The sequence below is a fragment of the Vulpes vulpes genome, chromosome 3, assembly GCF_048418805.1.
Source record: "Vulpes vulpes isolate BD-2025 chromosome 3, VulVul3, whole genome shotgun sequence".
Lineage (NCBI taxonomy): Eukaryota > Metazoa > Chordata > Mammalia > Carnivora > Canidae > Vulpes > Vulpes vulpes.
Genome location: NC_132782.1, coordinates 47,806,661 through 47,834,359, shown reverse-complemented (window position 1 = coordinate 47,834,359; position 27,699 = coordinate 47,806,661). Strand labels below are relative to the sequence as shown.

Here is a 27,699-nt window from a genome sequence, read left to right as displayed (position 1 = left end):
GAACGACCCTGGAACCGTGAGAAGAGCTGCAGGATTCTATCATGACTCGGGCAGAGCCTGTAAACAGCTCTCAACAGACCAACAAACAGCTGCTTGGCTTATGGATGGCAGTTTCAACATGAACACACAGCATCCGGCTTGGAAGGCCACCACTCTGACTGAAAAAGGTAAACACAAATTGGCTCAGTGAGCTGCACTGCATGCTGTTTGCCCTCATGTTTGGATTTCTACCTACTCACAGGCAGTGGCCAATGGCTCGGCCACATGGTCAGGCAGAAGGGCAACGGAAGATTGGCTTATTAAAGGGGTGCCCTTCTGGGGCACGACCCTATGGAAATCACTATGGGAATCTGAAGGGTGCATTCAAGTAGGCCATGTCAGTGCCCGTGAGAAGAACCCCTTTCCAGCATCAGAAGATGCCTGGAATGGACAAGCAAGTGTGCTCACTTGAGGTAGCCACTTGGGTTAATGGAGTGAGTGGAACTGAAACAATGCAGAGAGACGTTGTATCTAGACATGCTCCTTTTGCACCCTCAGAGGCACAAAATGTCAACAGGAACTGTTTTGTCTGCCAACAAGAGAGATTTAGAGATTGCAGGTGGCTATGGGGAAGATTCCCTGGGGGGAGTCCTTGTACAGAGCTGGCAAGTCAGACTGATGCCGGTAGCCCTGCGGGGCTAAAAGTGGGTCCTGATGGGAGATAGACACTGGCTCTGAGTTGGGCTTTGCTTACCCAGTGGTAGATGCAAATGCTCAGAGTACTATCAAAGAACTGAAGCAGAAGATATTGCACTGATTTGGACCCTGAATAACATTTCTTCAGACCAAGGGACACACTTTACAGCCATCATGTCTTACAATGGGCAGAAAAGTACAGTAGGCCCCCTTTGTCCACACGGGTGTATGTTCTGGGACCCCAAGTGCATACCTAAAACTGCAGGTAGTATCAAACCTTATACTGTGTTCCCTCCTTTACATACATACCTATGATAAAGTTTATAACTTAAGCACAGTAAGAGATTAACAATAACTACTAATAAATATAACAATATACTACAATAAGAGGTGAATGTGGTGTCTCTCCCTCTCTTAAAATATCTTATTGTGCTGTACTCACCCTTCTTGCAATGATACGATAAAATGTCTATGTGATGAGATAAAGTGAGGTGAACGATGTGAGCATTGTGACATTAGGCTACTACTGACCTTCAGACAATAGGTCAGAAGGGGGAATACTTGTTTCTGGACCTTGGTTGACCACATGTGACTGAAACTGTGGAAATCAACACCACAGATGAAAGGGGACTACTGTACCTTCCTCAGGGTAGTACTCTGGTAAGGAATTATGACAGGCAGACATTGGTTATCTAAGTGGTGGGGAGATGGAGGCAAGAAGGGCTGGCTTAAATGCCTTCATGAGTGTGTGCTCACACTCAACATGAGGCTAGGGGAGTGTTCCTACTACTCTGGATCTGGGGTGGAGGGGTTGGGGGAGGATGCTGGTATGCCAACTATACCTTTTTTTTTTCTTTTCCCACATCACCTTAACTTTCTTTTTCCTACCTGGCGCAGTGGCCCTTAGGCCAAGGCTGCAACTGTATTGCTGGAAGGAGGAGTGACTCCTAAGCAACAAACTATTATAAAATATTTATGTCAGAATTCCTAAGGGCCTGATGGGTGAGCTGTGCTTTCACTCTATCTGGTGATATTGAGGCTAACAATGAATAAATTATATTGCTTATTGGTAGAAATAGCCCACTAGGTTTGTACCTGCATAACCCTACCCTAGATGAATGGGAAGGGGAGGCACTTGCTAGACTCGTATTGTTGCTTGCAATCTAAACCAGCACAGTGGTTGAATCTAGGGTACCTTCCAAAGGTGAAAAGGTTTGGGTATAAATGCAGAGGAGGAATAGTGGTTAAGAATAAGGAACAAATAAATTTGTCATGCAATGAGAAAATTCCAGTATTAATCCTTAGAAAGAAGCTCAGAGCAAGACATGAGATTGTCTTTTAGCTCAATTATTCCAGATGCCTGCACGTGTGAAGCTGAGCCCACTCCTGCTTTGGGAACTTGACCAAATTAAATGGAAGGAAGCCTGCAAACCTATGTGCCCTCACTCTGTGTAACATTCTGGTCCTAGGATATAATGGACTAATTATTAGAGACTGGATGGGCTCTAGAAATGTGCCAGTGTCTTTTGACTCTTCTCTTACTTTTCGGGTTATGTCTGTCATAATGTTAGATATGCTATTACACATTGGCATTGTTAGAAAGATAATACTGATATTGATAATCAAATGTATTGGGGAATTGATCAATAGCTTCCTATCCTTACCCCACACTGACTCTTGTTGCTATGTCTTTTATGCTCAGTCAGGTATGTACCTTGCCATAAAAGATCCCGTGGTCAAAGACCAGGGGATGACCTGTGACATAATAAAGGATATATCAGGTCTGAGGTGAGGTGTGTAGGGGGTAGCTGATACAGAGCTTCCAAAACTCTTTGAATTTCCTTAATGATAGGAGTATCTTTGTTATGCTAATGAGGTGTGTGTATGAGATGGGGACTAGATAGCCTCAGCATGAGGACTGGTCAGTGGGAAAACCACATGGTTGGAGGGCTAAAACTTTCAGCCACCTGATTTCCAGGGAGAGGAGGAGTTCAATCAAATGGTCAGTGATTTAATCAACTATACCCATGCAATAAAACCCATGGCCAGTGATTTAATCAATTATACCTATGTAATAAAACCCTGATAAAAAAAATTCAGGACAGCAAGGCCTATGAGAGCTTCCTGCTTGGTGAGCACATCAATGTACCAAGAAGGTTGAAGACAGGGCATGGCAGCTCTATGCCTCCCCACTTTCCCCTCCAGACCTCTCCTTTCTCCTGGATCTGGCTCTATGCATCTCTTCGATTTGGCTGCTCCTGACTTGTATCTTTTATAATAAAACTGTAGTTGAAAGTAAAGCATTTCAGTGAACTCAGTGAGTCACTCTAATGAACTATCAAACCCAAAGGGGGCATGGTAGGAATCCCCAAATTTGCAGCCAAATTAGAAGTGTGGGTATCCTGGGGTCCCTGCATGTGGCTGGCACCTGAAATTAGAGCAGCCAAGTTGGGGATCTTGTCCTCTAATGTGTGAGACCTGACACTAACTCTGGGTAGTAGAACACCTTGTTATCAGAATTGTTAGAACGCAGACATATTTCATTATATTTTTTAAGTGTTTATTTTTTTTATTTTTTTAACTGTTCAAATTGTAGTAAAATAAATATAAAATTTACCCTTTTAATCGTTTTTCTTTTTAAACTTTTTATTGAAATATAATATAAAACATATATAAATAAATACAATTTATAAGTAAACTGTTCAATCATATCTCCCAAACTGAATTCACTCTTATACCCAGCATCTGGGTGAAGAACAGAATATTTCAACATTCCAGAAAAGAAAAGAAGTATGTTGAAATGACAAACATTTTCATAAAAGAAACCTAAATATGTTAATTAAAATGGGAGTGAGAGAGGTAATCACTTTCCAATGCATATGCATATACCCAGTCTATTATCTATCTTTCCAAAATTTACTTCATGGAGGACTTTCTAAGTAGTATTTGTGTTACTATTATTATTATTTTTAATATTTTATTTATTTATTCATGAGAGACACAGAGAGAGGCAGAGACACAGAGGGAGAAGCAGGCTCCATGCAGGGAGCCCAATGTGGGACTCGATCCCAGGACTCCGAGATCATACCTTGAGCCAAAGGCAGACGCTCAACTGCTGAGCCACCCAGGCATCCCAGTATTTGTGTTATTAATGTTTGAAAGCTCCTGTGGCAATAATTTTAGGACATAACGAATCAAAGTAGTCCAACACGTTTATCATTTAAGTTTTTCATAAATTTAGACTCCAGGACCTAGTGCCTAAACATTCTCAAGTCAGGAGAGGAGTGAGAAGAATATTTCTTGCCCATTCTAGATATATTTCTAAAATAGTGGTAAGATATATATAACAAAAGTTACCATTTTAACCATTTTTAAGTGTATGATTTAGTGGCATTAAGTATATCACAATGCTGTGGAACCATCACCACTGTCCATTTCCAGACTCATTCATCTCAAACAGGAATTCTGTACTCATTAAAAAATAAAGCCCCATTTCCACCTCCCCACCTGCCTGGCAACCACTATTCCTTCTGGCTCAATGACCTTCCCTATTGCAGGCACCTCATATAAGTGGGGTACAATAGTCTGGCTTATTTCACTTAGCACAGTATTTTCAAGGTTCATCCATGTTGTAGTATGTGTCAGAATTTCCTTCCTTTTAAAGGCTGAATAATATTCCACTGTATTGTCTATACCACATTTTGTTTATCCATTCATCTGTTGACAGACATTTTTTGTCCATCTTTTTACTACTGTGAAATAATCCTGCTATGAACATTGATGTACAAATATATATACATTTCCATAAATCCATCCTCATGTATTTTTCTTGTATAAAAAAACTTTTGGAACATCTACAATTTAGAGGTCAAATAAAAACTAATGGTAACATATATTTTAAAGAGTCCAATGTTTTATTATCAGAGTTAGTATTTGTTCACGCTGAAGATTCAGGTATAAAATAATGGACAAAAAACTGGAACATAAGCAACACTACACAGGTGTGTCATAAACATATAAGGATATACTGCTAATTATTGGACTAAAATATATAAACGATGAAATTACATCAATTATTTTGTGGTTAGTCTTTCTGAATGTACTTTTAGTATTAAATACACAGCAAATGCTTATACTTAAAGATTCTGCTTTTTTTTTTTTTTTAGCAATGAAAATATGATTATCCTTGGTTAATCAGAATTAGTTTCAAAAGGTAAAAAACTTCTTCAAGGTAAGCAAGAAATTTAGTGCCTTAGACCTACATTCTTGCTAGACTGGCTGCTTGATGAGCGCTCTCGTTCTTTAGTAATTTCCATCTCAATTTTGGCTCTGATTTTCTCCCAATCAATTTGGAGCTACAAAAGAAGAAAAGAATAAACATACTGATATAGTATAACATATTTTTGCTTAATTCAAGGTAACTAAGAGCAGAGAAAAATAGAATTGATGGCTTCTAAATCAGTAGGGAAAAGGAGAGCATGAAAGACAAATTAAGAAATAATGCTCCAACAAAAAAATACCTATAAGAATAAGACCAAATAGAACAATTACCACAATAAAAGGAAAAGACTCTCATTATGATTCAAAAGATCAAAATCTAGTTGTAGGTACATCTAAAGAGTCCCACAGAGTCTTAGGATTCTGCATGGGTGCCTCAGGGACAGGCGTGAGAAGGTGAAACAAGAGGAAAAATGGACAAGATTCTAGCCATGATGCCAGGTTTCAAATGGGTTAGTACTTCACCGCTTATATACTGAAGTTTCCATTAGATGCCTATGAGAAAAGATAGAGGAGCATTTTCTTCTCCTGAGCATTCTCTGAAAAAGTGTTTTTTTCAACAATTTTTAAAGTAATATAGTTATGGTGATAGTTTAGACAATGACAGAAAGGTATTAAAGGTGGGTAGCAAGACCAAGACTGGTATTAAAGGTGGGTAGCAAGACATGCAAAAACAATCACTGAAAAGTGGTATCATTCTTGTTTCCCTTTTCTTTTTTTCTTTTTTTCGATTCCTATGCCTAACATGGGACTCAAACAAGATCAAGAGTCAACTGAGCACCCATGGTCCTTCCCTTTGATCCATTTGATCCATGATGCAATGCCCCCTGCCCTGCGTTTCTTTTCCCTAAACTCATTACACTTGGTGTTAGCAATGGACTCTGCTCTGAGTTCTATGAACAATTTCTTTAGGAAAAAGCATTCCATTGTTTCAAAAAAGTGTGGAGATCACTACTTTAGGAATGTGTGTTCTCTCAGGCAAGACATAGAAAAAGTGGGTCCTAGATTAAACCAACTCTGATTTACAATGAAATAAAACCAAAATGAAATAAACCCAAACTAAGACTGAGCCAAAGTGAATAGGTTTCACCTCCATATAGGGGAGCTGAGTGAAGTAAGTAGCACTACACCAGAATGAGGTACTACATTCTGCCTGAGCAGATTTATTTCCAGTAACTGGGAGATTAATTTAATCTTATCAGGACTTCATGCCTTTTTTTTTTTTTTAAGATTTATTTGAGAAAGAGGGAGAAAGAGTACAAGGGGCGAGGGGTAAAGGGAGAGAGAGAATCTCAAGCAGACTTCTCGCTGAGTGTGGAGCAAGAAGCAGGCCATTCCCGCAACCTTGAGATCATGACCTGAGCTGAAATCAAGAGCTAGAGCTTAAATGAGCCACACAGGCGCACTCATGCCTCTTTTATTTTGTGCTGGAAGTTGATGGCATTAAGCATGTGATTCTTTTTTATTCCAATATCCTTCAACTAAATTTCTGTACAGTAATTTGTGGATATTTTGGTCACTTTTTAAAAAATGATAATTCCACATACTTGTCTATAATATATAAAATAGATGAATTAAAAGAATCCCTCTTACTCATAGAAGATGAATGTCTATGGTAAGATGCAAGTGACAGTTCATTGCAAGGCAGAACAAATGTTAGATTATTTGAAAAACTAATTTTTCCATCGTGGCAGAACTTGATGTTTTTAAATGGCAAAATACTAATTTCTAGGTCTAACAAAACATTTGCAAAGAGAAAGACAAAACTTGATTAATGCCTTGGCGTTCTTCCAGCCTTAAATTGACTTATATGTTTCTCAAATCCATCAAAATAAAAATCATCTATTGACCATACACTAAACAACTGTTGCTCTGTTGCACCAGAAGTCCGTCAAGTAAATTGATGACATCTATATTAGTCACTTGTTACAGTACAAATGAGAGTGTCAGTTGATAGCTATCCTATTGAAAATAAATGTTTCACTTTCATTTTGGCATTAATCCAGTTTTAGAATAGTGTTCTACTGATAATTTAGTTCTTAGAATATTTTTATGACTGGGTTTCAGATAAGGATGTACTCATGACAGCTTTCAAGTGACTGATTTCTACACTAAGACACATCTTTTTCTATTATAGGGAGTGTCAGTACTAGTTGGCACTTCTTATTCTAGTCCTTGGTAAATTCTTCTTATTCATGTAGAAGTCATTTCAAAATCATACCAAATAGCTTTCCATCCTCTCTTACACTCAGTTGAAAATCAGCTTCTTTACAGAAAATACAGTGGCTATCAGACATGAATTCATTTAATCCCCTTCTTCACACAAACTTACCTACATCCGTATCCATCTCTCTTTCCCTCTGTCCCAAGCCAACCTCTTCACATATGTCCCTGATCCCATCTTCCACTCACGGGGACATCTATCTGCAGTTATTACTTACATAATTCAACATCTGTCTCCTCACTGGCTGCTCATCATTCTTCCCCCTCAATTCTGTCTCCCTGCAAACTACCACCCTCTTTCTTCTTCTCATTCCTGACTCTTTCGCCCCAGAGCACTGTAATAATGACTGTGTTCCTACTATACTTCATAAACTTTTCACTCCTGCCACGATCAAGTGTCTTCATTTTTCATCCTATATATGATTCAATTATTCATTCAACAAATATCTGTGCTTATTATATGCCAAGGATTGTTCTAGGTGCAAGGATTCAGCGGTGAACAAAAAAATAAAAATCACTCTTCACAGAAAGATAAGCAAAGATAACAGTGGAGGATATAAAAATATATAAAATGTGAGAAATGGTAAGAGTTCTGAAAATATGGAAGGGAAATAGTGAGTGCCAGGGGTGGAGTGGAGGGGTGGGGAGAGAATGGATATTGTGTTTCAAATAGAGTGGTAAGAAAAGGCCTCCCTGAGAAGCTGACATGAAGACCTACAAGAGACAAGTAAGTCCATGGGTATCCAGGGAATAGCATGATGACAAAAGGGAAAAAAAAGGTCCTGATGTAGAAGCATTCTCTAGACCTTGTTGACCATAGCTCTTTGAAAAACCTCTCAGACTGTACAATACCATTCTCTTCTGGTTTGTGCTTTCCTTTCTAAATGTTCCTCCCAGTCATCTTTTTTTTTCCTCTTGTATCTTTTCCCTAGACAACCTCTTAACTGTTAGTATTCACCAGGGTTCCAACCACAACTTTTTTATACTTTCTCTAGGAGATCACATTAACTCACATAGCTTCAACTATGTGTACTTGGTCATGACCATAAATTTCTTTATCATGTCCTGATTCTTCCTTTGTCAATATCCTTCAATGTTCACAATTATATTTCCAATTGCCCGTTAAGATAGCTCCATCTGGATACCCCACAGAGACTTCAACAAAAAATGTGTATTTTCATGTATTCCAACTCAAAAAGTCTAAAACATGCATATTCTCATGTTATCTAGATTAATGGTACCCTTCCCATCTACCAGTCACTCACCCTAGAAATGTTCAAGCTGTTCTCAAATGTCTTGCCTAACCAATTTAACCACCTCTCCTCCCACCCGCAATCACAGTGTTCTCTTGATTTTACAACCAATTTTTTTCTTGCATAATAATTTAACCCCCTTTCCATCTCCTGGTGGAACTATTATAGTAACCTCCTAACTGGTCTCCTAGTCACTATTCTTACCTAAAATCCATCTTCTACATCAGAAGTTATCTTTCAAATCTTTCTCTGGATTGCAAAGTTCCAAGTCTTCCCTTGTCTACATTGTGAAGTCTATTCTCTTAACATAGTATTAAGACTCTTCAATGTCTGGTTGCAACCAATATTCCAACTACTCAGAACCCAAGATCCAGAGTGGTTACTAGGGACTCTTTCAACACTTCATGCATTTGCTCTTATTATCATATCCTTTCACTGACTGACAAAATCCTACTCAAGATAATTTTGTAGAAAACTCATTTTTCCATTTATTTTGAGGAATCAGGATTTTAAAAGGGAAAAGCAATCATGTTCCTTCATTTCAGTGATTTCATATATGTCTTAGGATAAAGACCAATATCCTTAATTTGCCCTATGAAACCCTTAAGTCAATCTCCCTTTGTTCTTTACTGTTTCTCACCTAAGATCCTTTCCTCTGCTTGGGACATGTCCACCCCTACTTTCTCTTCCCCTCTCACCCCAGTCAGCTTCTACTCTTTATTTTTGAGAGCTCAGTGCAAATATTGTTTGCCTTGCTTAGAAAGTCTTTGCTAGTCCCCACCAATCTAGGTCAGTTTCCCCACCCATAAAGTTTTATGGCACCTTCAAGGCAATTATCACAATTGAAATTAGCAACTGTATAATTATCACTTCCATTGCATATAAGCTTCCTAAGGCTGGGGTCAGTGTCTGCCATGTTTACTTTTATATTCAAAGTAGCAAGAGGAGTACATTATCTGCCAGAAGTGCTCAATAAATATTGAATGAATAAGAGGTAACTACCTAGCAGATGAGCTATCACCTAACAATTTCTCTTGGGTTTTGTGTCTCAGACCTCATAAGATTATAAGGCCGTAAAACCTGCAAAAGAGCTTAGATAGTAGCTATGCCTAGAGTGATTTGTCTGAACTAGAGTGTTGGCTCTTCTGGATCTTCTTCAAAATTCTATACTTTCTGAAATTCTGCTCCCAAGCAGTTGGTTTGTTATATTTCCACTATTTTCTTTCTACTAGAATAAAATTTTAAACATCTGGTTTTTCTACTTTTCTTCTTGTACAGAATATATTCAGTAGATTGAATATATTCAAGCATATTTTATTTGCCAGAATTGAAAATTATTTTACAAATTTTACTGAACACTATTGTAGGCCAGGTAGAATGACTCTGGTAGTTGGGGTGGGATCTCAGAAGACAGTCCATCTTGTATGAATCCCACGTTTCCATATTTGAAACTAGAAATGCCCAAATAACATTTCAGGGATCATTAATACAAATGTATATGAAACTTTTAACTTCTTATAAGCTTTCGCATTATGCCATGTGAGCCCACCAGAATTCATCACATATCTAGAATATCTCAGTTTTTAAAAAGATTTATTCATTTTGTGTGTGTGTGTGAGAGAGAGAGAGAGCATATGAGTGCAGGGGGAGGGGCAAAGGGAGAGGGAGAGAAAGAATCTCAAGCAGGCTCCATGTTCAGAGAGGAGCCTGAGGTGGGGCTCAATCTCATGACCCTGAGATCAAGACCTGAGCCAAAACCAAGAGTTGGATGCTCAACTGACTGAGCCACCCAGGCTCCCCTAATATCTCAGTTTTTAATAGTGGTCTCTTTAAGTCTTAGTTCTCAACTAAAAAGTTTATATAATCAAAATTTTGGATTAGATAAATAGTGGGAAATTTTTAAGTAAAAAATAATTTTCTTCTTAAAATACTGCTTTGTAATTTCTAGATAGCTTTCAAATTATATTAATGAAGAAAAAAAGGAGGAAAGTCAAAGTAACCTATATAGTTTCAGGATTAAAAAAAAACCCTCAAATACCCCAAAAAGTATATGTTGTTCTGGTTATCCCATTTTGAAGATTTTTGCCACTCTTGTGATTGGTAACAGTTGAATACATAGTAAGAAAGAAGATAAAAATGTTAAGTTGTTGCTATCTAAAATATCATTTTAATTATAATATAAGATATAATTATAAATTTGAGGGTAAGAATTATACTTTCTTTTAAGATTTTATTTATTTAAAAGAGAGAGAAAATAAATAAAAATTAAAAAAAAAAAAAAAAAAAAAAAGGGATCCCTGGGTGGCGCAGCGGTTTGGCGCCTGCCTTTGGCCCAGGGCGCGATCCTGGAGACCCGGGATCGAATCCCACGTCGGGCTCCCGGTGCATGGAGCCTGCTTCTCCCTCTGCCTGTGTCTCTGCCTCTCTCTCTCTCTCTCTGTGTGTGACTATCATAAATAAATAAAAATTAAAAAAAAAAAATAAATAAAAGAGAGAGAAGAGCACAAGCAGGGGGAGGGGCAAAGGGAGAGGGAGAAGCAGGCTCCCCGTTGAGCAGCATATTTTCTCTGTGCTCCAAAGCACCTAATGTGAAAATAATGAAAAAAACATTGATGGCAAGGATGATGAAGAAACACAGTAGCATGAATCTGCTTAAAAATTATGCAATAAATAAATTTAATATGGTTGCTCAGTTTTAACATATATTTTCAAAACCATGATAAAAAAGATCAAGTAATCAGTGATTCTCTGGGCTGCTTAGCACTGTAGTGGTGGTGGCTGCTGTCATATTTTATGAATTAGAGTGTAATCCTCAGAGGTCTCAGCGACTCTGAGTTTGTCCCAATAGTAGAGCAAGCTCTTATAGCCCAAACTCTCAGAGGATTCATTTTCAGTACTGAACTTCCAAATGAAAAAAAAAAAAAAAAAAAAAGTCTGCAGAGCATCTATAAAATGCACCCCTTCTTGGGGTACCTGGATGGCTCAGTCAGTTAAGTGTCTGCCTTTAGCTCAGGTCAGAATCTGGGGGTCCTAGGATCGAGCCCCGCATTGGGCTCCCTGCTCAGGGGGGAGTCTGCTTCTTCGTCTCCCTCTGCCCCTCCCCCTGCACATGCACACTCTCTCAAATAAATAAATAAAATCTTTTTAAAAAAACATACACCCCTTCCTATCAAGAAACAGACAACTTGTGTCTATCCTGGATCCAGATGTTGAAGTTGCACTGCAGAACTCATAAGAATGGCCCCAAAGGATTTACTACCTCGAGAACTGTTTGAAGCCCAAACATGTAGATCACAACATTCAGTATTCTAAATATGGTGTGAGATAATAGAAAATATATATATTGGTTTCTGCTCCAAGTTCCTGGCACAGAACTCCTGAAATTCTTGTAATTTCCTAAGTGATAAGAAGACTAGGGGCATCTTTTGTTCTAATATTTGGTCTTTGACCTCAGTTACTGACACAGGGCTCCTGAAATCTTTATAATTTCCTGAGTGATAGGAGCATTTTTGTCTTAAAGAGACAACTACAGTTGAGTTCTTGGATGGCTCCTGGATGAGGGCTGGTCACCAGAAAGACCAAGCCATGATTAGAAGCTTGGAATTTTCAGTCCTGCCCCCCATCCTCTTGAGAAGGGAGATGTGCTGAAAATGGAGTTAATGATCTATCATACCTATGTAATGAAGCCTCCATAAAATTCCAAACCACAGGGTTCAGAGAGCTTCTGGGTTGATGAACATACTGGAAGGGTGACTCACACCAACCCCCCAAAAAACAAGAGCTCCTGAGGTTAGGGCCTTTCCAAACCTTGCCCTAAGTATATTTTCATCTGGTTGTTCATCTGTATTCTTTATCATATCCTTTAATAAACTTATGTTTTAAATAAACATAAGTAAATGTTTTCCCTTAGTTCTGTGAGCTACTCCAGCAAATTAATCAAACCGGAAAGTGAACATGGGAACCTCTGATTTATAGTCAGTCAGTCAGTCAGTCAGTCAGTCAGAAGTATAGCTAACAACCTGGACTTGTGGCTAATAGCTGAAACCTAGGCCAGGGTTACTAGGATCTCTGATCTATATCTGGTCAGTCAGAAGCCCAGGTGATAACCTGGGCTTGCAACCACATCTGATGGGGGTGGGAAGCAATCCTGTGGGACTGAGCCCTTTATTTGTGGAATCTGATGCTATCTCTGGGTAGGTAGTATCAGAATTGAGTTAAATTATAGGACACCCAGCTGGTGTTAGAGAATTGGTTGGCATGGGGAAAAACCTCCACACAATAGGTGACCAGAAGCAAAGTATTCTGTGTGAATAATAAAGGAGACTCGTGAAAGACTCATAGTAGGGAAGAACTATGTTTTTCTCTATAAGGAGAAAGACTGAGTTTTTCAAGTCATCTGGTAAATGATAATGTTGGCTTTAGCAGAAACTATAGGTACTTTCTTTCCTTTTCCCAGGCTTCCTCTAATTTACCCTGCCCTTTAGGACAGGTCAGGACATTCCATTTTATTCTATCTCCAAGGAGCAGCACTCCCATATAGTCTATAAGCTCCACAAAAACAGAAACCATATCTGACTAGGCATCCAGCATAGTATCTGGCCCAGAGTGAGCACTCATAAACGTTTTTTGAATAAGTGAATGAATAAAAGGCTAAAAAAAAAAATCAACTAGTTCACAGAGCTGGGAGCAAGGTTGCCCCTGTCTTGGGATTACAAGGCTCTTGGGTCTGCATGGCTAGAGGGGAACTCTGTTTCTGTTGTCTGAGCCTAGAAGGATCTAAGCAGGTGACTACAACAGTCCTGCTCTAGGCACTTGGGCAAACTGCTCCACCCTTCTTGTGGGCTGATATGTACTAGGATGACTTTCTTCTAAATATAAAGATAAAACCTGAGATTTTGGTAGGGATTTGAAAGGCAAAGGCTTAGCCTTCTTTGGTTCTAGGCAGTGAAGTCTCCCTGAGCTAGGCTCCTCTCCCTAGAATTTTGCGAAGTGACAAAGTATCCATTTTTCTGGCCAGTGCTCTATGTGTTTATGTATTTCCCCTGGAGCAGAAAGGGCAGCTGGTAGAAGACAAAATTCAGGAGTCAGAAACCTGTATCCCAGCCATTTATATTGTTTACATAAAAATATCAATTAGCACCCAACTTTAACACAAATTAAATATTATGAAAACAGACTTAATCAAAACATAGCTTTAAGATTCCAGAAAAGAAATCAGTAATAAAACTATATAGTCAAAATATAATATCATAAGGCAAAAAGTTATTTTTTGGAGATTATGGCAAGAGTTATTCCAGTTTTGTCTTGTTAAGATGAATATTACATATAACTTATAAAGCATAGACAATATCATAAAAATACTGTATAATACTTACACCTTCTGCATACTGCAAGTATCGTTTATTAGTTTCCTGTTTACCAAATGTCTCCAAAAACTTTTGACGGTAAGCAAGAACTGTATCAACATGTGTTTTGTATTTTACAGCCAATTCAAGTGCCCTATAATGAGAAACAAAACAGATTATCATCATTGCTTGTATTAGCCTGTATATGCAGTAGAGTTTTGGGGTAAGGGAATGGAACAAATGGTCTATGTTGTTTCCTCTCTACTCATCTCTCAATACAGAACACCATTCCCTACCTCATTCATCTTGCAAATTCCTACTTATACTTCAAGGTTCAGATCAGATATGATCTCTTCTCTCTGACCAGCTCCCTTTATAGAAATAAATGACCATTATCTTATCTGTGTCCCATAACATTTTATGCTTACTATTATTACTATGAGCACTGCTTACAGTATATCATAATTATTATTTATGAGTCTGTCTCCTTCTTATCCTATAATTTATTGAAGGGAAATCTGGGTCTCATTTCTCTTTGGTGAGTACTCCCAGAGTGTATGTATGGTAAATGTTCATTGAAAAATTCATTAAAATCATAATAAAATCCAAGTGAATGAACTCCCCCCCCCCTTGTAAGTGGTTCAACTATCTTGACCATTTTTTTAGTCTATAATTTATTCTGCTCTAGAATTTATTTTTCTAAAGTCTAGAATTTATTCTGCTCAATATTCAATTAAATACTGATATCCTTTATAATACAGAAAATTTAAAATATTATAAAACTAAAATTTATGGGTAACAAAAATCTGACAAAATGCCCTTTGCCATTCAAGTCTTAGAAAAAGTTAATAGCCACTTAAATTTTATAATCCAATTAATATCTGTCAATATAACTAAGTTATTTTTAAGGTAATATTTTCTTTAAATATCAGGCAAGTATTAAATGAACTGCTGGTAGTATAACAGCAAAGACTTAAAATCTATATATTGGTAATTTGGAGGGAAATGAAAAGATTAACCCTCATTTTTTGGCCTATATGTGTATATAGATTTTGGTCAGCATCTCAGCCCATGATCCTCTGCATAATTCATATTAGTTGAGTCAAGAACAATCCAGTACAGTATAGCTCTCCACTGTTCACTGTAATCCTGTTTTTAAGTTTGGAGTTAAAGCACATTCTTTTTCAAGTTCCCTTGCTTTCTAATGACATATGACTGACTTCTGAATAGGCCAGTCATGATTTATTTATCAGAACCAGCTATTGTAAATCTGTTGTTTTAGAAAAAATCAACTACTACCTAGATTTTTTGAAACATGTGACCCTTCAGTAGGAAAATCTGTTTCATTCTTAGCATGCTTTGATTTGACCTAAATACTTTAAAAAGTATCTTAGATATACCATGTGTATTAATTGACAACTGAGAAATAAAGACAATATAAAAAATTACCAATGTAAGTCATGTGTAATACAAATGATAATGCCAAAATTAGCATAATTATTTCTTATAAAAATATATTTACATAAACCACATGGCTAACTCCAAGGATCAGTATTTGTTACTCATCACAAATTCCTCACAAAGTTCCCTCATTCCTCTGTGACTTTAAGTCTTTCAGATTTACACAGAAAAGAATGTAGAAGTACTGCAACAGAGAGGAACAAAAGTGAAATGTAAGAAGGCAAAAACTAATTCACAGAAACTCAAAAAATGAGAAATAGAAGTAAAGATGTTTTAATCCTTCTAATCCTCTCCCATATCACCCTTTCTATATCCCTAAGACTCTGATTCCAGTGTGGATGTGTGAGTGGAGATTCTGGTGAACCAGCTCTCTGGCACCTGAAATATGCCATTTTCTGTTTCTTTTTTATGACTGAACATCATTGTGGAAGGAATTCTTGATTGTGCAAAACTATAAGTATTCCAAGTGGAGAATACATAAGCATCTATTTTGGGTTGGACTTTTCAAAAAGAAAACTATCTCCAAAGAGATAATTTGTTATGGTACATCATACATTTATTTATGTAGAAAGGATAAAATATGGTATCTAATACTGCATTTAAATACTAGATGACAAGTATTAGCTACATGATAGTCATTATAAGATACGTATTAATTATCTGATTAAAGAGCAATAGCTAAAGGTAAACATTCAAGTTATATGTGCTACTTTAAATGTTCTCTAAAAGCATACACTGGGTAAAAAATGTTTTTTTATCATACAGAGGAGGGAATTCACTCCAATTATATAAAGGTTATGGGAACAGCATGTCTCTAGCTTTAAAATGGTTATTTGGCAACCAAACAAATGTGACATTAGATTATGGGGCTGGAATAAATCCATGTATCCTCTCTGATTTTAAATAGAAGGAAGTTATATAAAAAGATTTTATAACTTCAAAATATGATCTTTTACATAACTTGAATGAAGCAAAATCACTTTATATAACTGGTAGAAGTAGAGAAATTATTTTTTATTAGTACTTACATAAAGTTGCTAATTTCTATCTCTCTTAACTACAATTTTTGAGAACAGACTACCACCAAATGTCCAAAGTGAACAGCAAATAGGTGACTTGCTTACCTAAAACTCTTCCAGGGCTGTAACTTATTAGGTTGCAAGTAATTTTTAAATTCAAATATGAATGACAAAAGCACAAACCAGCAAATGCTGTGCTTCTCAAATGGAATAACACAAATATGAATGACAAAAGCACAAACCAGCAAGGCTGTGCTTCTCAAATGGAATAACACATATTATCAAAATGAAATCTATTCCCTTCTAAAGGATTTAAACAAATATAGAAATTTATTTTAGGGATCTTAAAAGCAATCTAATATATTTATCATCCAATAACTACACCCTATCTTTCTAGAATTCTAATTAATTAACGGATCTGGGCAATGAACACCAATGGCTACTAACATCACAAAAAGATAGGCAACCAGTCATTGTGAAAATATATTAATCACCTCCTCTGATACAACCTTACCAAGAGAAAAAAAAAAAAGTTAAACATAAATCTAATCAAGTTTCTAGATTCAATACCAATTTATGGCGAATTCAAGGGGCAAAGGAATGTGTCAAACAACACCACAAAGATGTAATCAACAAAATCCAGACTATGGGAAACTCTATCGGCCTAGTTTCTGCAGTGGGAAAATTACAAGAAAACACAAAAAAGAGGAACCTACAGATTAAAAGAAATTTGAGAACATATCAACCAATCATCATGTACAGACCTTTTTTGGATCCTGAATCAAACAAACAAACCATAAAACAAAACAAAACAAAACATTATGAGATAATCAGAAAAATAACACTGAATAAAATTGTTAACTCTTTAAAGTGTGATCATATTACTGTGGCTAGATTTTTAAAAACCTTGATACAGACACTGAAATATTTACAGATAAAATGGTATGATGACTAGGATCTGGTTTTAAAAATATGGTAGGGTATGAATAGAGAGACAAAGATTATGAAAGACACTTCAAACCTGGAAAAATCAGCATGCCAACTTTATAACATAGTAATTTTGGTGGGTATAAGCACTATAGCCTTTTTCACTGAGAAACATGTACCTGAGAGATTGAGGGGAAAAAATCTAATATGTCATAGAGAAAAGTAGCATGCCACTCTCTCTCAGAAAGCACTCTGTGTCAAAGCCTAATATAGTGGAGAAGGCTACTACTGAGCACTCCTCATTTCAAATCCTGCAGCCTTTCTTCCTTAGCATCACAAATCTCTCATGGTTCTTTCTGTCTGACTGCTTTCTGCCAATCTTTCAGCAGACTTCTCTTCTTCCACCCATAAATGTAGTTGATGTATTCTCACTCCACACATTCCTCAACCAATTGGTTCCATTCTTCTAGCTTCGATTGCCATCTATTTGCTGATGACTCCTAAATCTACATCCCTAGCTCATATCTGTCTCATGAGCTCTGGGTTCATTTATCAACTATTATCATGTATCTGTTTCTTCACAAACATTTCAAATCTAACATGCCTAACACTGAACTCACTATATTCCCTTCCAAATCTGCTAATAGTAGCATCGTCTATCCAGTTATTGAAATCAGAAATTCAGGAGACACCCTAGCTCTTTTCTTCTTCACTTGAACTTCTAATCAATCACAAGTTCAGAGAAGGCATAAATCTTCAAAGGCAAACTCCTCACAAATAGAAATGTGAACAAATTCTTCTGTGATGTTAGGAAACTATTAAGTACAGTGGAAAATGTAATTTACCAAGTGGTAGATAGAAGACTACATTAAGATCAGTAGGGTTTTAGAATTGATGAAAAACATTTTTATTACCTTTCCCAGTTATAGAGATTAATATTGATCTGGATCGCTTGATAAACAAGGCCAGCCTGAAGAAGTACCATTTCAGCCTCCTGTATGTTCCCACTGAACATTAATATGTGGGCCATTTTTGATTCTTTAGACGGAAGGTCTTTTATAGAATTGATGTATTGAACCTTATCAATCTAAAAAAAGAAAAAAATACATGAAGTGGATAGTGACAGAAATATAAAAAATTATGGTAAGAAAAACCACAAACGTATAGGTAAGTAAACATTATTTACTTCACCAATTGCTGCGTAGGCTATTTCTGCAGTAGTCATATCTCTGTTAGCAACTGCCATAGCAGCTAGGCAAGCCCACATAGTTTGTTCCTAAAGTGAAATAGGGGAACAATTATTTCAATTACAAGCAGAACTGCCTTAAAATAAGCAGTTATTTAAAATATAATAAAGTTATATTTTTAATGAAAAATTAAACATTCCTGAGCATGGCACTGAAAAAAACTACTAATTTAATAAATTAATGATGTGGAAATTTCATGTGAATACTTTGTTAAAATATATTAATAACATATAAAGACTTCTTTTGAATAAAATTTATTTTTGAACTTCTGATATACTATTAAGGTAATTCAAAGTTATAAACCCTCCAGTCTTTTTGATCAGGTCAAAGAATGTAACTTACAAGGAACCAGAGAAATAGGTTCTCAGACAATGCTATTATTGAAAGTTGCCATCAACTCATTGTAAGGGAAAGCAACTAAAAGTCACTTTAAAGGTGTATTTTAGGGACACCTGGGTGGCTCAGTGGTTGAGCATCTGCCTTAGGCTCACGTCATGTTCTCCGTGTTCTGGGATTGAGTCTCACATCAACCTCCCCTTGGGGAGCCTGCTTCTCCCTCTGCCTGTGTCTCTGCCTCTCTCTGTGTCTCTCATGAATAAATAGCATTTTTTTTTTTAAAGTGTATTCTAAGGGCTGCTAAGCCAGGTAAAGTTAAAAAGTTCTGTGGTCGGGACACCTGAATGGTTCAGTGGAGCCACCCAGAAGTCCTGGGATCGAGAACCACATCGGGCTTCCTGCAGGGATCCTGCTTTTTCCTCTGCCCATGTCTCTGCCTCTCATGAATAAATAAAAACCCTTAAAAAATAAGTAAATAAAAAGTTCTGTGATCAAATATGCTTGGAGAAAGCTGGATTCAACCAACCTGGGAAATGCTGATCCAAAGTAGAGGTTCTTAACCTTAGGTGTATAAATCACCTGAGGAATTTTAAAAATAAGCCTAGGATTCATCCCAGATTGAATAAATTAGAATCTCTGTGGGAGTCAACTTGGGAATCTGACTTTTTAGAAAAAGCTCCAGAGAAGATTTTTATATGTGCCAGTATAGAGAAACTACTCATTTAAATTACAGCTTCTTCAAAAATAAATCACATAGCAATATCTATCTCCCTGCATGGCTTATGTCTTTACTTATTAAAAAGAGACATGATTTCATTTGCAATTTTCCCAGCCCTTAGTTGTTACCATTTCTTATCTTGCACAAAGATATGTGTCAACTAATACTCAATATATACACAACTATGGATCTGAAATGTAAAGTACCTTCACAAAGCGACAAAGTCTTACAGCATCTTCCCATTTTGAACCGCTTACATATTCATGGAGAATAGCAGGATATGGTGATATGCTGATGTGAACCAGCGAGCCATCAGCTCTTCTTATAGTTACTTGATTTCCGACAAAACTTACAATATGAGGATTTTTACTAAATTCACTGTTGAAAAAAAGCAAAATATAATTTATGCTCTGAGCAAAATCTTTCATACATACTAAATGTGGGGAGTTGACCCTTGACACAGATATAAAGTCTCTAAGTGTCCAAAATAGACCCCCAAAAAAGTTAACTCCAGGGAGAAAGTATATATTTAAATAAACATTCAAATCTAATCTGCTATATGCTTGGAGCTTAATGTGACAAAAATTAACACATACTTGAGAGCTATGCCTAAAAGCATTTGAAATAATCTTTTTCACCTAAGTCTTAAGGTAAATTACACAAATGATTAAAAAACTCAGGGGCAGCCTGGGTGGCTCAGCGGTTTAGCACTGCCTTCAGTCCAGGGCCTGATCCTGAAAACCCAGGATCGAGTCCCACATCAGGCTCCCTGCATGGAGCCTGCTTCTCCCTCTGCCTGTGTCTCTGTTCTCTCTTTCTCTCTCTCTCTCTCTCTCTGTCTCTCATGAATAAATATAATCTTTAAAGAAAAAAAAATTTAGCATTAGCTTTTGAAAGTATAAGCCAGTAAAAAATTAAGATGATTCCAAGACTATTTTCTCATAATAAAAAGAGGTGAACTTTAAGAGACTAACTTCTCTTTATTAGTTTAAATACTTTTAAAATGATGCCTCTTGGGATGCCTGGGTGGCTCAGTGGTTAAGCGTCTACCTTCAGCTCAGGGCGTGACACCGGGATCTGGAATCAAGTCCTACATCGGGCTCCTTGTGGGAGGCCTGCTTCTCCCTGCTTCTCCTTCTGCCTGTATCTCTGCCTCTCTGTGTGTCTCTCATAAGTAAATAAATAAATCTTTTAAAAAAATGATGCCTCTCTGGTCTTGCAAGAGTTATGAATATTAAAGTGAACTCAAAATAGATTTGAAAGTTAAGGTTTGGAGTTAAGAAGCTTTGCATTCTTATTTTGTCAAGAGTGAGAGATCTTGTTATTTCTTAGAGAACTTAGGGATATACAATTATTTTCTAAAGCATGTAAAATTAAACTCTTCAGTTACCACATATTTTTAATCTTTAGTATTACTTTAAAAATTCAATTCTAGAGACCTATACGGTTCTATAAGTATAGTAATTAGTGATTTATGATAATTCGAGAAAGAATAAAGGTTGACACACATTGTATATCACTGAAAAAAATCTAAAAAATGTCCATATTAAAATCACTAAACCACACTGAAAAAAAGCTACCTGAGTTTCATTAAATAACATTAGGCTTAAAATTATATTCATATAAGGAAAATTATGTCCATAGAAGGAATAAATATAGTAGTATTATACGACACTTTCGATTTGACCCCAACACTTAAATCTAATCTCATTAAGCTAGCTTTAGCCGAACAATTTCGTTGACTGAGTAGAGTGAAAGGTACCTTGCAGGATTAAAATCAGAGGCAAAAACATGACACTTTAGAGTCATTTATTACAATAAACAATTCCAACAGTAAAATGTTACCTTGCATCCCTTTCGTATAATGTTTTAGGCAAAATGTCTCTGTCCACATAAACTGTATTAGGATAATACCACACTGTAAATCGAGTATCTTGAAGTCCACAAAGGATATTACATGTATCACTCCATGCCAAAGTATGCACCATTGTTCCTTATTTTAAAAAGAATGTTAATGTACTATTAGTTCCACTATAATAAGCATTAAAAATATTTTAATAATCAACATACAAGACCCCTTCTAAATTCTGGTAGGTGTGCCTCTGTTTTCTGATTGTATAATGGTGAAAACATGTACAAAAACTCATTTAAAAATATATGGAAATATTTGAGTATTTGACCTGGAGCCATTATGTTTTAATTTCTAAGTCTTTCAATGCTAATGTGGCTATAGCAGCTAAAGACTTGCTATTTAAGTGGTGTTAAATAATTAAGAAAAGTTATGAGACCGAAGCATGATTCGCAGATTAATTCAAGCAAGTATGATATTTAGTATAATATATGACAGAGTAGATCTAAGAAAATTCAAAGTAATCAAATTTTAAATGTGTTATAATTTTTTTACCAAGTTTGATAATCTGTTCTTCCTTCCCAAATCGTTTCACTGAAGTGATATAGAGATCTCTATTTTTATCAATGAACGCAATTTTTCTATCATTGGTAAGTCCCTTTTGATCCAGAGCAATTTCCAAGATTTCATTCTAAAATTTAGAAAAATGAAAATACTGCATTAGTTTTAGTGCTTGATATCAGATCACTTAAGTTATTTAATTACAAGAATATTTGTTTATTTAAAGATCAATTAAATATCACCCCCTACTTAGAACGATAAAATGTCTCTGTTAACTACTGATATAATTCAAAAGCTAAGGTACAGTTACCTTTTTTTTAATTTACAAGGGAAAGATGCCCTGTAAAACACTAAAATGTATATTTTTTTGAAACTTCATAAGCTAGGAAACATTCCTTTTTTTTTTTTTTTAAGATTTAGTTACTTATATGAGAGAGAGTATGTGTACAGTGGGAGAGGGGGCAGAGGGAGAGAATCATCAGGCAGATTTATGAAAATACCTTATGTTTTTAGAGTCTTAAATTTTATACATTATTTTCAGATTCAATTCCTATGAAACAGGAAACTATCTTGTGCTATCGGTATTACTATACTTGCTTTACAGACAGGAAGACTGAGCTGCATAGACATTAAGTGATTTTTGCTCAGAAAAAGCTGGTAACAAGCACATCTAAAATTTAAAGTCCAGATCTCTAACTTAAGATTAGTGTTCTGTCTATATAACAAAGCATTTCTGGCATACTGCATTAATCTATTATATTATTATCATAGCTTGTGAAATGAATTTCCTTATAACTTGGAAATGGTTTAGTGTGGATTCATTTCAACTCAATCAAAGAGTTGAAATACTATTTACTGCTTACTATCTTAAGACTTGCTAGAACTTTTTTTTTAGACTTGCTAGGATTTGTTTTATTTTTTGAAGGTGTCACAATAATACCTTAAATGTCCATCGTTTGGGCACAGGTTAAATAAATTCTGATATATCCATAAAATGTTATACTGTATGGGGGGGAAGAAAAGGATTGGGAAAGCACTTTATGTACTGATATAGAAAGATATCTAGGAATAGTGTTATGGAAGAAAAGCAATGTACAAAGTCATATGTTACATTTTTGTAAAAGGGGGAAAATAACATATATCTGTTTTATTTATATATATACATTAAAATATACATGTTATTTATATATAGAAGTATTTATATATATATATACACACACATATATATATACACATTAAAAAAATCTCTGGAAGGAAAAAGGAGTTTAATAATGGTGGTTATTTTTTGGTAGAACAGAATTGTACTGATAAGAAACAGATGTAGTAAGGAGACTTTTTCCTTGTATACTTTTTTATGCTTTTTCTGAATCTTATGAATGTATTTGTTATTCAAATTCAAACTAATAAATATATAAAGAAGAAAATAAAGTATAGAGTAGTGTTTTAGTAGTGGCATTGAGTGATAAAGTTAAAAACATCTTTAGACCTTAATATATCTCTATTAGAATAAATAAAATGTGCTCCTTTGCTTATTTTAATGCTAAAAATCAGAAACCAATAAACACTTCACAATTCAAGATCTTTTTGTACTTCTATATAATTTTTTTCAGTTTAACTAGTGTTAAAACCTAAAGAAAATGGTGGCTAAGGATAGGTCAATGGGAAAACTGCAAGATGTTTAGGAATACAAAACATTTTTATTTCCTGATAGGTGATAAAAGTTTAACCAAGATAGAACATTTTATTGAAAACCAGTAAACAGCCTGGATAATGACATGTAACTCAGATTCTTTTATCCAATTAATTAGTATATATAGCTTTCTATTACAGAGTTTACTAGTGCTTAGTCTTGATGACATTTTTAGGTAAAATACTCTATATAGAATGCACATTGGGTTTAAATATAAAACTAATTTCTAGGGGTGCCTGGCTGGCTCGGTCAGAAGGGGCATGTAACTCTTGATTTTGGAGTCATGAGTTCAAGTCACATGCTGTGTATAGGGATTACTTAAAATGAATAAATAAATTAAAACTTTAAAAAATAAAATAAAAATAAGGTGGAGGATTGAGATAACTATTGCAAAAAAGCCTATTTTTTTGTTAAAAATCTAAACTAATTTCTGTTTTTTTACCTTAAAATGAGAACATTATTTTTAAAAAGGAAGTAAATAAATAGTGGCTATTTACATCAGAAATAGCTAAGGTCCATTACCTTATGAGAAAGAAGCTTCCCATCACCTAGTGGTTTTCCAGTTGATGCCTCAAAAAGGAAGATTACTTGAAAAAAAAAGTAAAGCATTAGTTAATATGTTATATTAGAATTTTTATTGGTAAACTTCAATGGAATTATCATATCCTGATGAGAAATTATTTAACTCTTTGGACCACAGAATATCTATCAGCATAGAAGAGCAGCAGCATCAAATTCCTACTTATTAACGGGGTCATATTTCTTAGAAAATGGTGGAACTGAATCTTCTTCCTAAAACATATTCCCTAATTAGAATAGTTATTAATGGCATGGCTTCACTCCTCCATTGGATCTATAATGATAAACCCAAGTCCAGATGTAATTTGTAATTTTCAGAACTCTGATTTGGATGAATAACTTATGAGTGTTATACTCAAACAATCATATTTCACAAAAGAAAAATGGGCCAAGTGCCTACTATAATATCAGGCAATGTGTTATATATTGTTCAGTTCTCTGGGGTCAGTACACAGCTCCCTATAGTATAATTAGTAATTTGTCTGGCTTTTGTCCTGAGTTCCTGGCAGGGAGCTTCAACAACCCTTGTAATTTCCTGAGTGATTAGGAGTATCTTAGTTATGCTAGTGGGGAGACTCTTGGTGGGCCCCTAGATAGTTTCAGAATGGGGGATGGTCACCAGCTCCTTGACCTCTGGGGATAGGTAGGTTGGGGGGGAGGGGCCTGGAAATTGAGTTCAATCATGTGGCCAATAATTTAGTTAATCATGCCCATGTAGTAAAAATCCCATAAAAACTTAGCATTGTTTCCTCATTGGTGAACATACTGGTATACCGGGAGAGTGACATGCCCTAATTTCATGAGAGGGCACCGAAGTTCTGCATTCTTTCCTAGGCTTCACCCTAATGTTTCCTTTATAATAAAATCATAATTTTGAGTATTGCACCTTCCTGACATCTGTGAGTCATTCTAGCAAATTAACCAACTTGAGGGCGCCATAGGAGTCCCTGAATTTGTAGCCAGTCAGTCAGCAAAGTGGGTTGGCCTGGGGACTCCCTGAGACTTCCTTACAACTAGTGTCTAAAGTGAGGGCAGTCTTGAGGAGAATTTTGCCTTTAAGCCCTGGAGTCCATGCTAACTATAAGTTAATAGTATTAGAAACTAATTGCAGGGGATCCCTGGGTGGCGCAGCGGTTTAACGCCTGCCTTTGGCCCAGGGCGCGATCCTGGAGACCCGGGATCGAATCCCACGTCGGGCTCCCGGTGCATGGAGCCTGCTTCTCCCTCTGCTTATGTCTCTGCCTCTCTCTCTCACTGTGTGCCTATCATAAATAAATAAAAATAAATAAAGTTGTTAAAAAAAAAAAAGAAAGAAACTAATTGCAATATACCGGTTAAGGTAAAAACGGAATAGTTGGTGTCAGAAAGGGTGAGATTCACTGGACCAACCATGACTCATTGAAACATGTGGTTTGGGAATAGAAAGGATGAGAGAACAGGGAATGAGGAACCTCTAACTCTTAGAGGCAATAGGGTCACTAACAGTAAGAAACAGCAGCTAACTGCAATCAGCTATAAGGTAAAAGTCACCTACAGAATTTTGAGATGACGGATCCATCTTCTGGGCAGTTGGTTTACTAGATGCATAAGAAAATGCAAATATGAAAAAGGAAAAATATACAATCCCGTGGTTATTATAATCGGTAATAGGTAAGATGAAAGTAAGAGATGGGCCAAATATAGATTCTAGCCAGTATCAATTACAGCCTCTAGGCCCAGGACCCCCACTGAAAGACTATGTTGGAGAATATCCTGATTCTGGTCAGCCTGAGGTACAGCTACTATCCTCAGAGCCATTACCCAAGGAAAATGTTATGTTAAAACAAATAATGAGAAAGACTAAAATAATTAGAGATAGACAGGCGAGGAGCATCAAGGCTTTCATTCCCGCAGATTGAAAATCTTAAGAAATGAGATGAATAAAGCAAATATTGATAGGGAAAAAAGTAGAAGTTGGATGGATCAATAGGAATCTCTGTTGGTCCCCCAACATTGAAGGTCTTTAAACAAATTTGCTTTATTCATCCTAGTTTGGAGGAATTTAGAAAGCTATACAGCAAGATAGCAAAAAGAAAACTCACCACCAATTGCCTGGGATGATGGTTCCCCAATTTAATCAAGAGATGGACTGATAAAAGGGCCATGGTTCCTTGGCTCAACACTCTACTGGGGACCTAAGGCCTTATGCACAGGAGTGGATAAAATGGTCAGGGGGCTGAAGAGAGAAGTTTCTAGGACTTCTTGATATGAGAGTCCCATGCACTATGGTACCAAAGTCCATTGGTGAAGTTCTAATGAGGACTACAATTAAATTGAGAGAACACAGGAAAACAAGGGTTAATATGATTAAGGTGAAGTTTGAATGAAACTTGGAGTGTTTAAATGGGCTTTATGTCAAGAGGCTATGTCTCTACTTGAATGTTGAATGGGACTGGATATTATATCTGACTGAGGAAATACTACCTAGTGCTTTAAAACTAAAACCTGTTGGCAAAGTCCTACTGATGATCAACTAGAATGAGAGGATAAAGAAATACAAGAATTAATGGGATTAAGGTGAACGTTTAAATGAAAATTAGTATACTTGAAGAAGCTTCATATGAAATGGTTGTGACTCTTATCTGAATGTATTACAGGGACGGATATTGTGCCTAGCTGGGGAATGTTTCCCTTATCAAGTACTGTAAAACAAAAGGCATGAAAAATCCACCCCTCAAATATTAATTGGACATACAAAGTGGGAATCAGTGAGACTGCTGGAACACACAGGTGTTCTATCAAATGCTGTGAAATAGAAGCTGGAGTGCTAATTAGGATACATTCTCTGTACAGCAGTCTTGTGTGGAATGTAGACTGGGGCTAATTGACAAAAGTCTGTGAGCACCTTCCAGTGATAGCTACTAGAACTCTAGATAAGACAACTTCCATTTGGAGGAGCAATTGCTAGCTTGCTATCAGATATTAATTGAAACTGCCTCTGTGGGCAGCCCCAGTGGCCCAGCAGTTTGGGGCCACCCTCAGCCTGGGGTGTGATCCTGGAGACCTGGGATCGAGTCCCGCATCAGGCTCCCTGCACGGAGCCTGCTTCTCCCTCTGCCTATGTCTCTGCCTCTCTCTCTATGTGTGTGTGTGTGTCTCTATGAATAAATAAATAAAATCTTAAAAAGAAAGAAGGAAAGAAACTGCCTCTGACTAAAAAGCATAAAATAAGGATGTCTTGGGTGATGTCAGAGAAATGCTCTAATGAGGAAGGCAGTGCCCAGAAAAATTCTATAATAAAACAGACATGGTGCGTGCAGAACACAACACCAAGGGAATGCATGGAGTTACACAGCATATCATGAGCAGTTAGACTCTCTTCCCCAGGAACGACCCTGGAACCGTGAGAAGAGCTGCAGGATTCTATCATGACTTGGGCAGAGCCTGTAAACAGCTCTCAACAGACCAACAAACAGCTGCTTGGCTTATGGATGGCAGTTTCAACATGAACACACAGCATCCGGCTTGGAAGGCCACCACTCTGACTGAAAAAGGTAAA

General features: G+C 36.5%; 1 protein-coding gene and 1 long non-coding RNA gene across 9 annotated transcripts in view; one reads left to right on the top strand and one right to left on the bottom strand.

Annotated features, from left to right (window-relative positions):
* LOC112933300 (uncharacterized) lies at positions 1–27,699 on the top strand. The gene is made up of 2 exons (XR_003237636.2): positions 1–167; positions 27,528–27,699. It is a non-coding gene; the product is annotated as an uncharacterized lncRNA (long non-coding RNA).
* IFT80 (intraflagellar transport 80) overlaps positions 4,571–27,699 on the bottom strand; it is a 127,801-nt gene continuing 104,672 nt past the window's right edge. For all 8 annotated transcript variants that reach the window (XM_026016446.2, XM_072752370.1, XM_072752375.1 and 5 more), the window contains 8 exons: positions 24,105–24,169; positions 21,887–22,022; positions 21,328–21,475; positions 19,689–19,860; positions 18,368–18,457; positions 18,096–18,268; positions 13,805–13,928; positions 4,571–5,030 (listed from right to left, as the gene is read on the bottom strand). In XM_026016446.2, the coding sequence (XP_025872231.2) occupies positions 4,920–5,030; positions 13,805–13,928; positions 18,096–18,268; positions 18,368–18,457; positions 19,689–19,860; positions 21,328–21,475; positions 21,887–22,022; positions 24,105–24,169 (1,019 nt within the window). In that variant the 3' untranslated portion in view covers positions 4,571–4,919. The remainder of the gene's footprint in view (positions 5,031–13,804; positions 13,929–18,095; positions 18,269–18,367; positions 18,458–19,688; positions 19,861–21,327; positions 21,476–21,886; positions 22,023–24,104; positions 24,170–27,699) is intronic.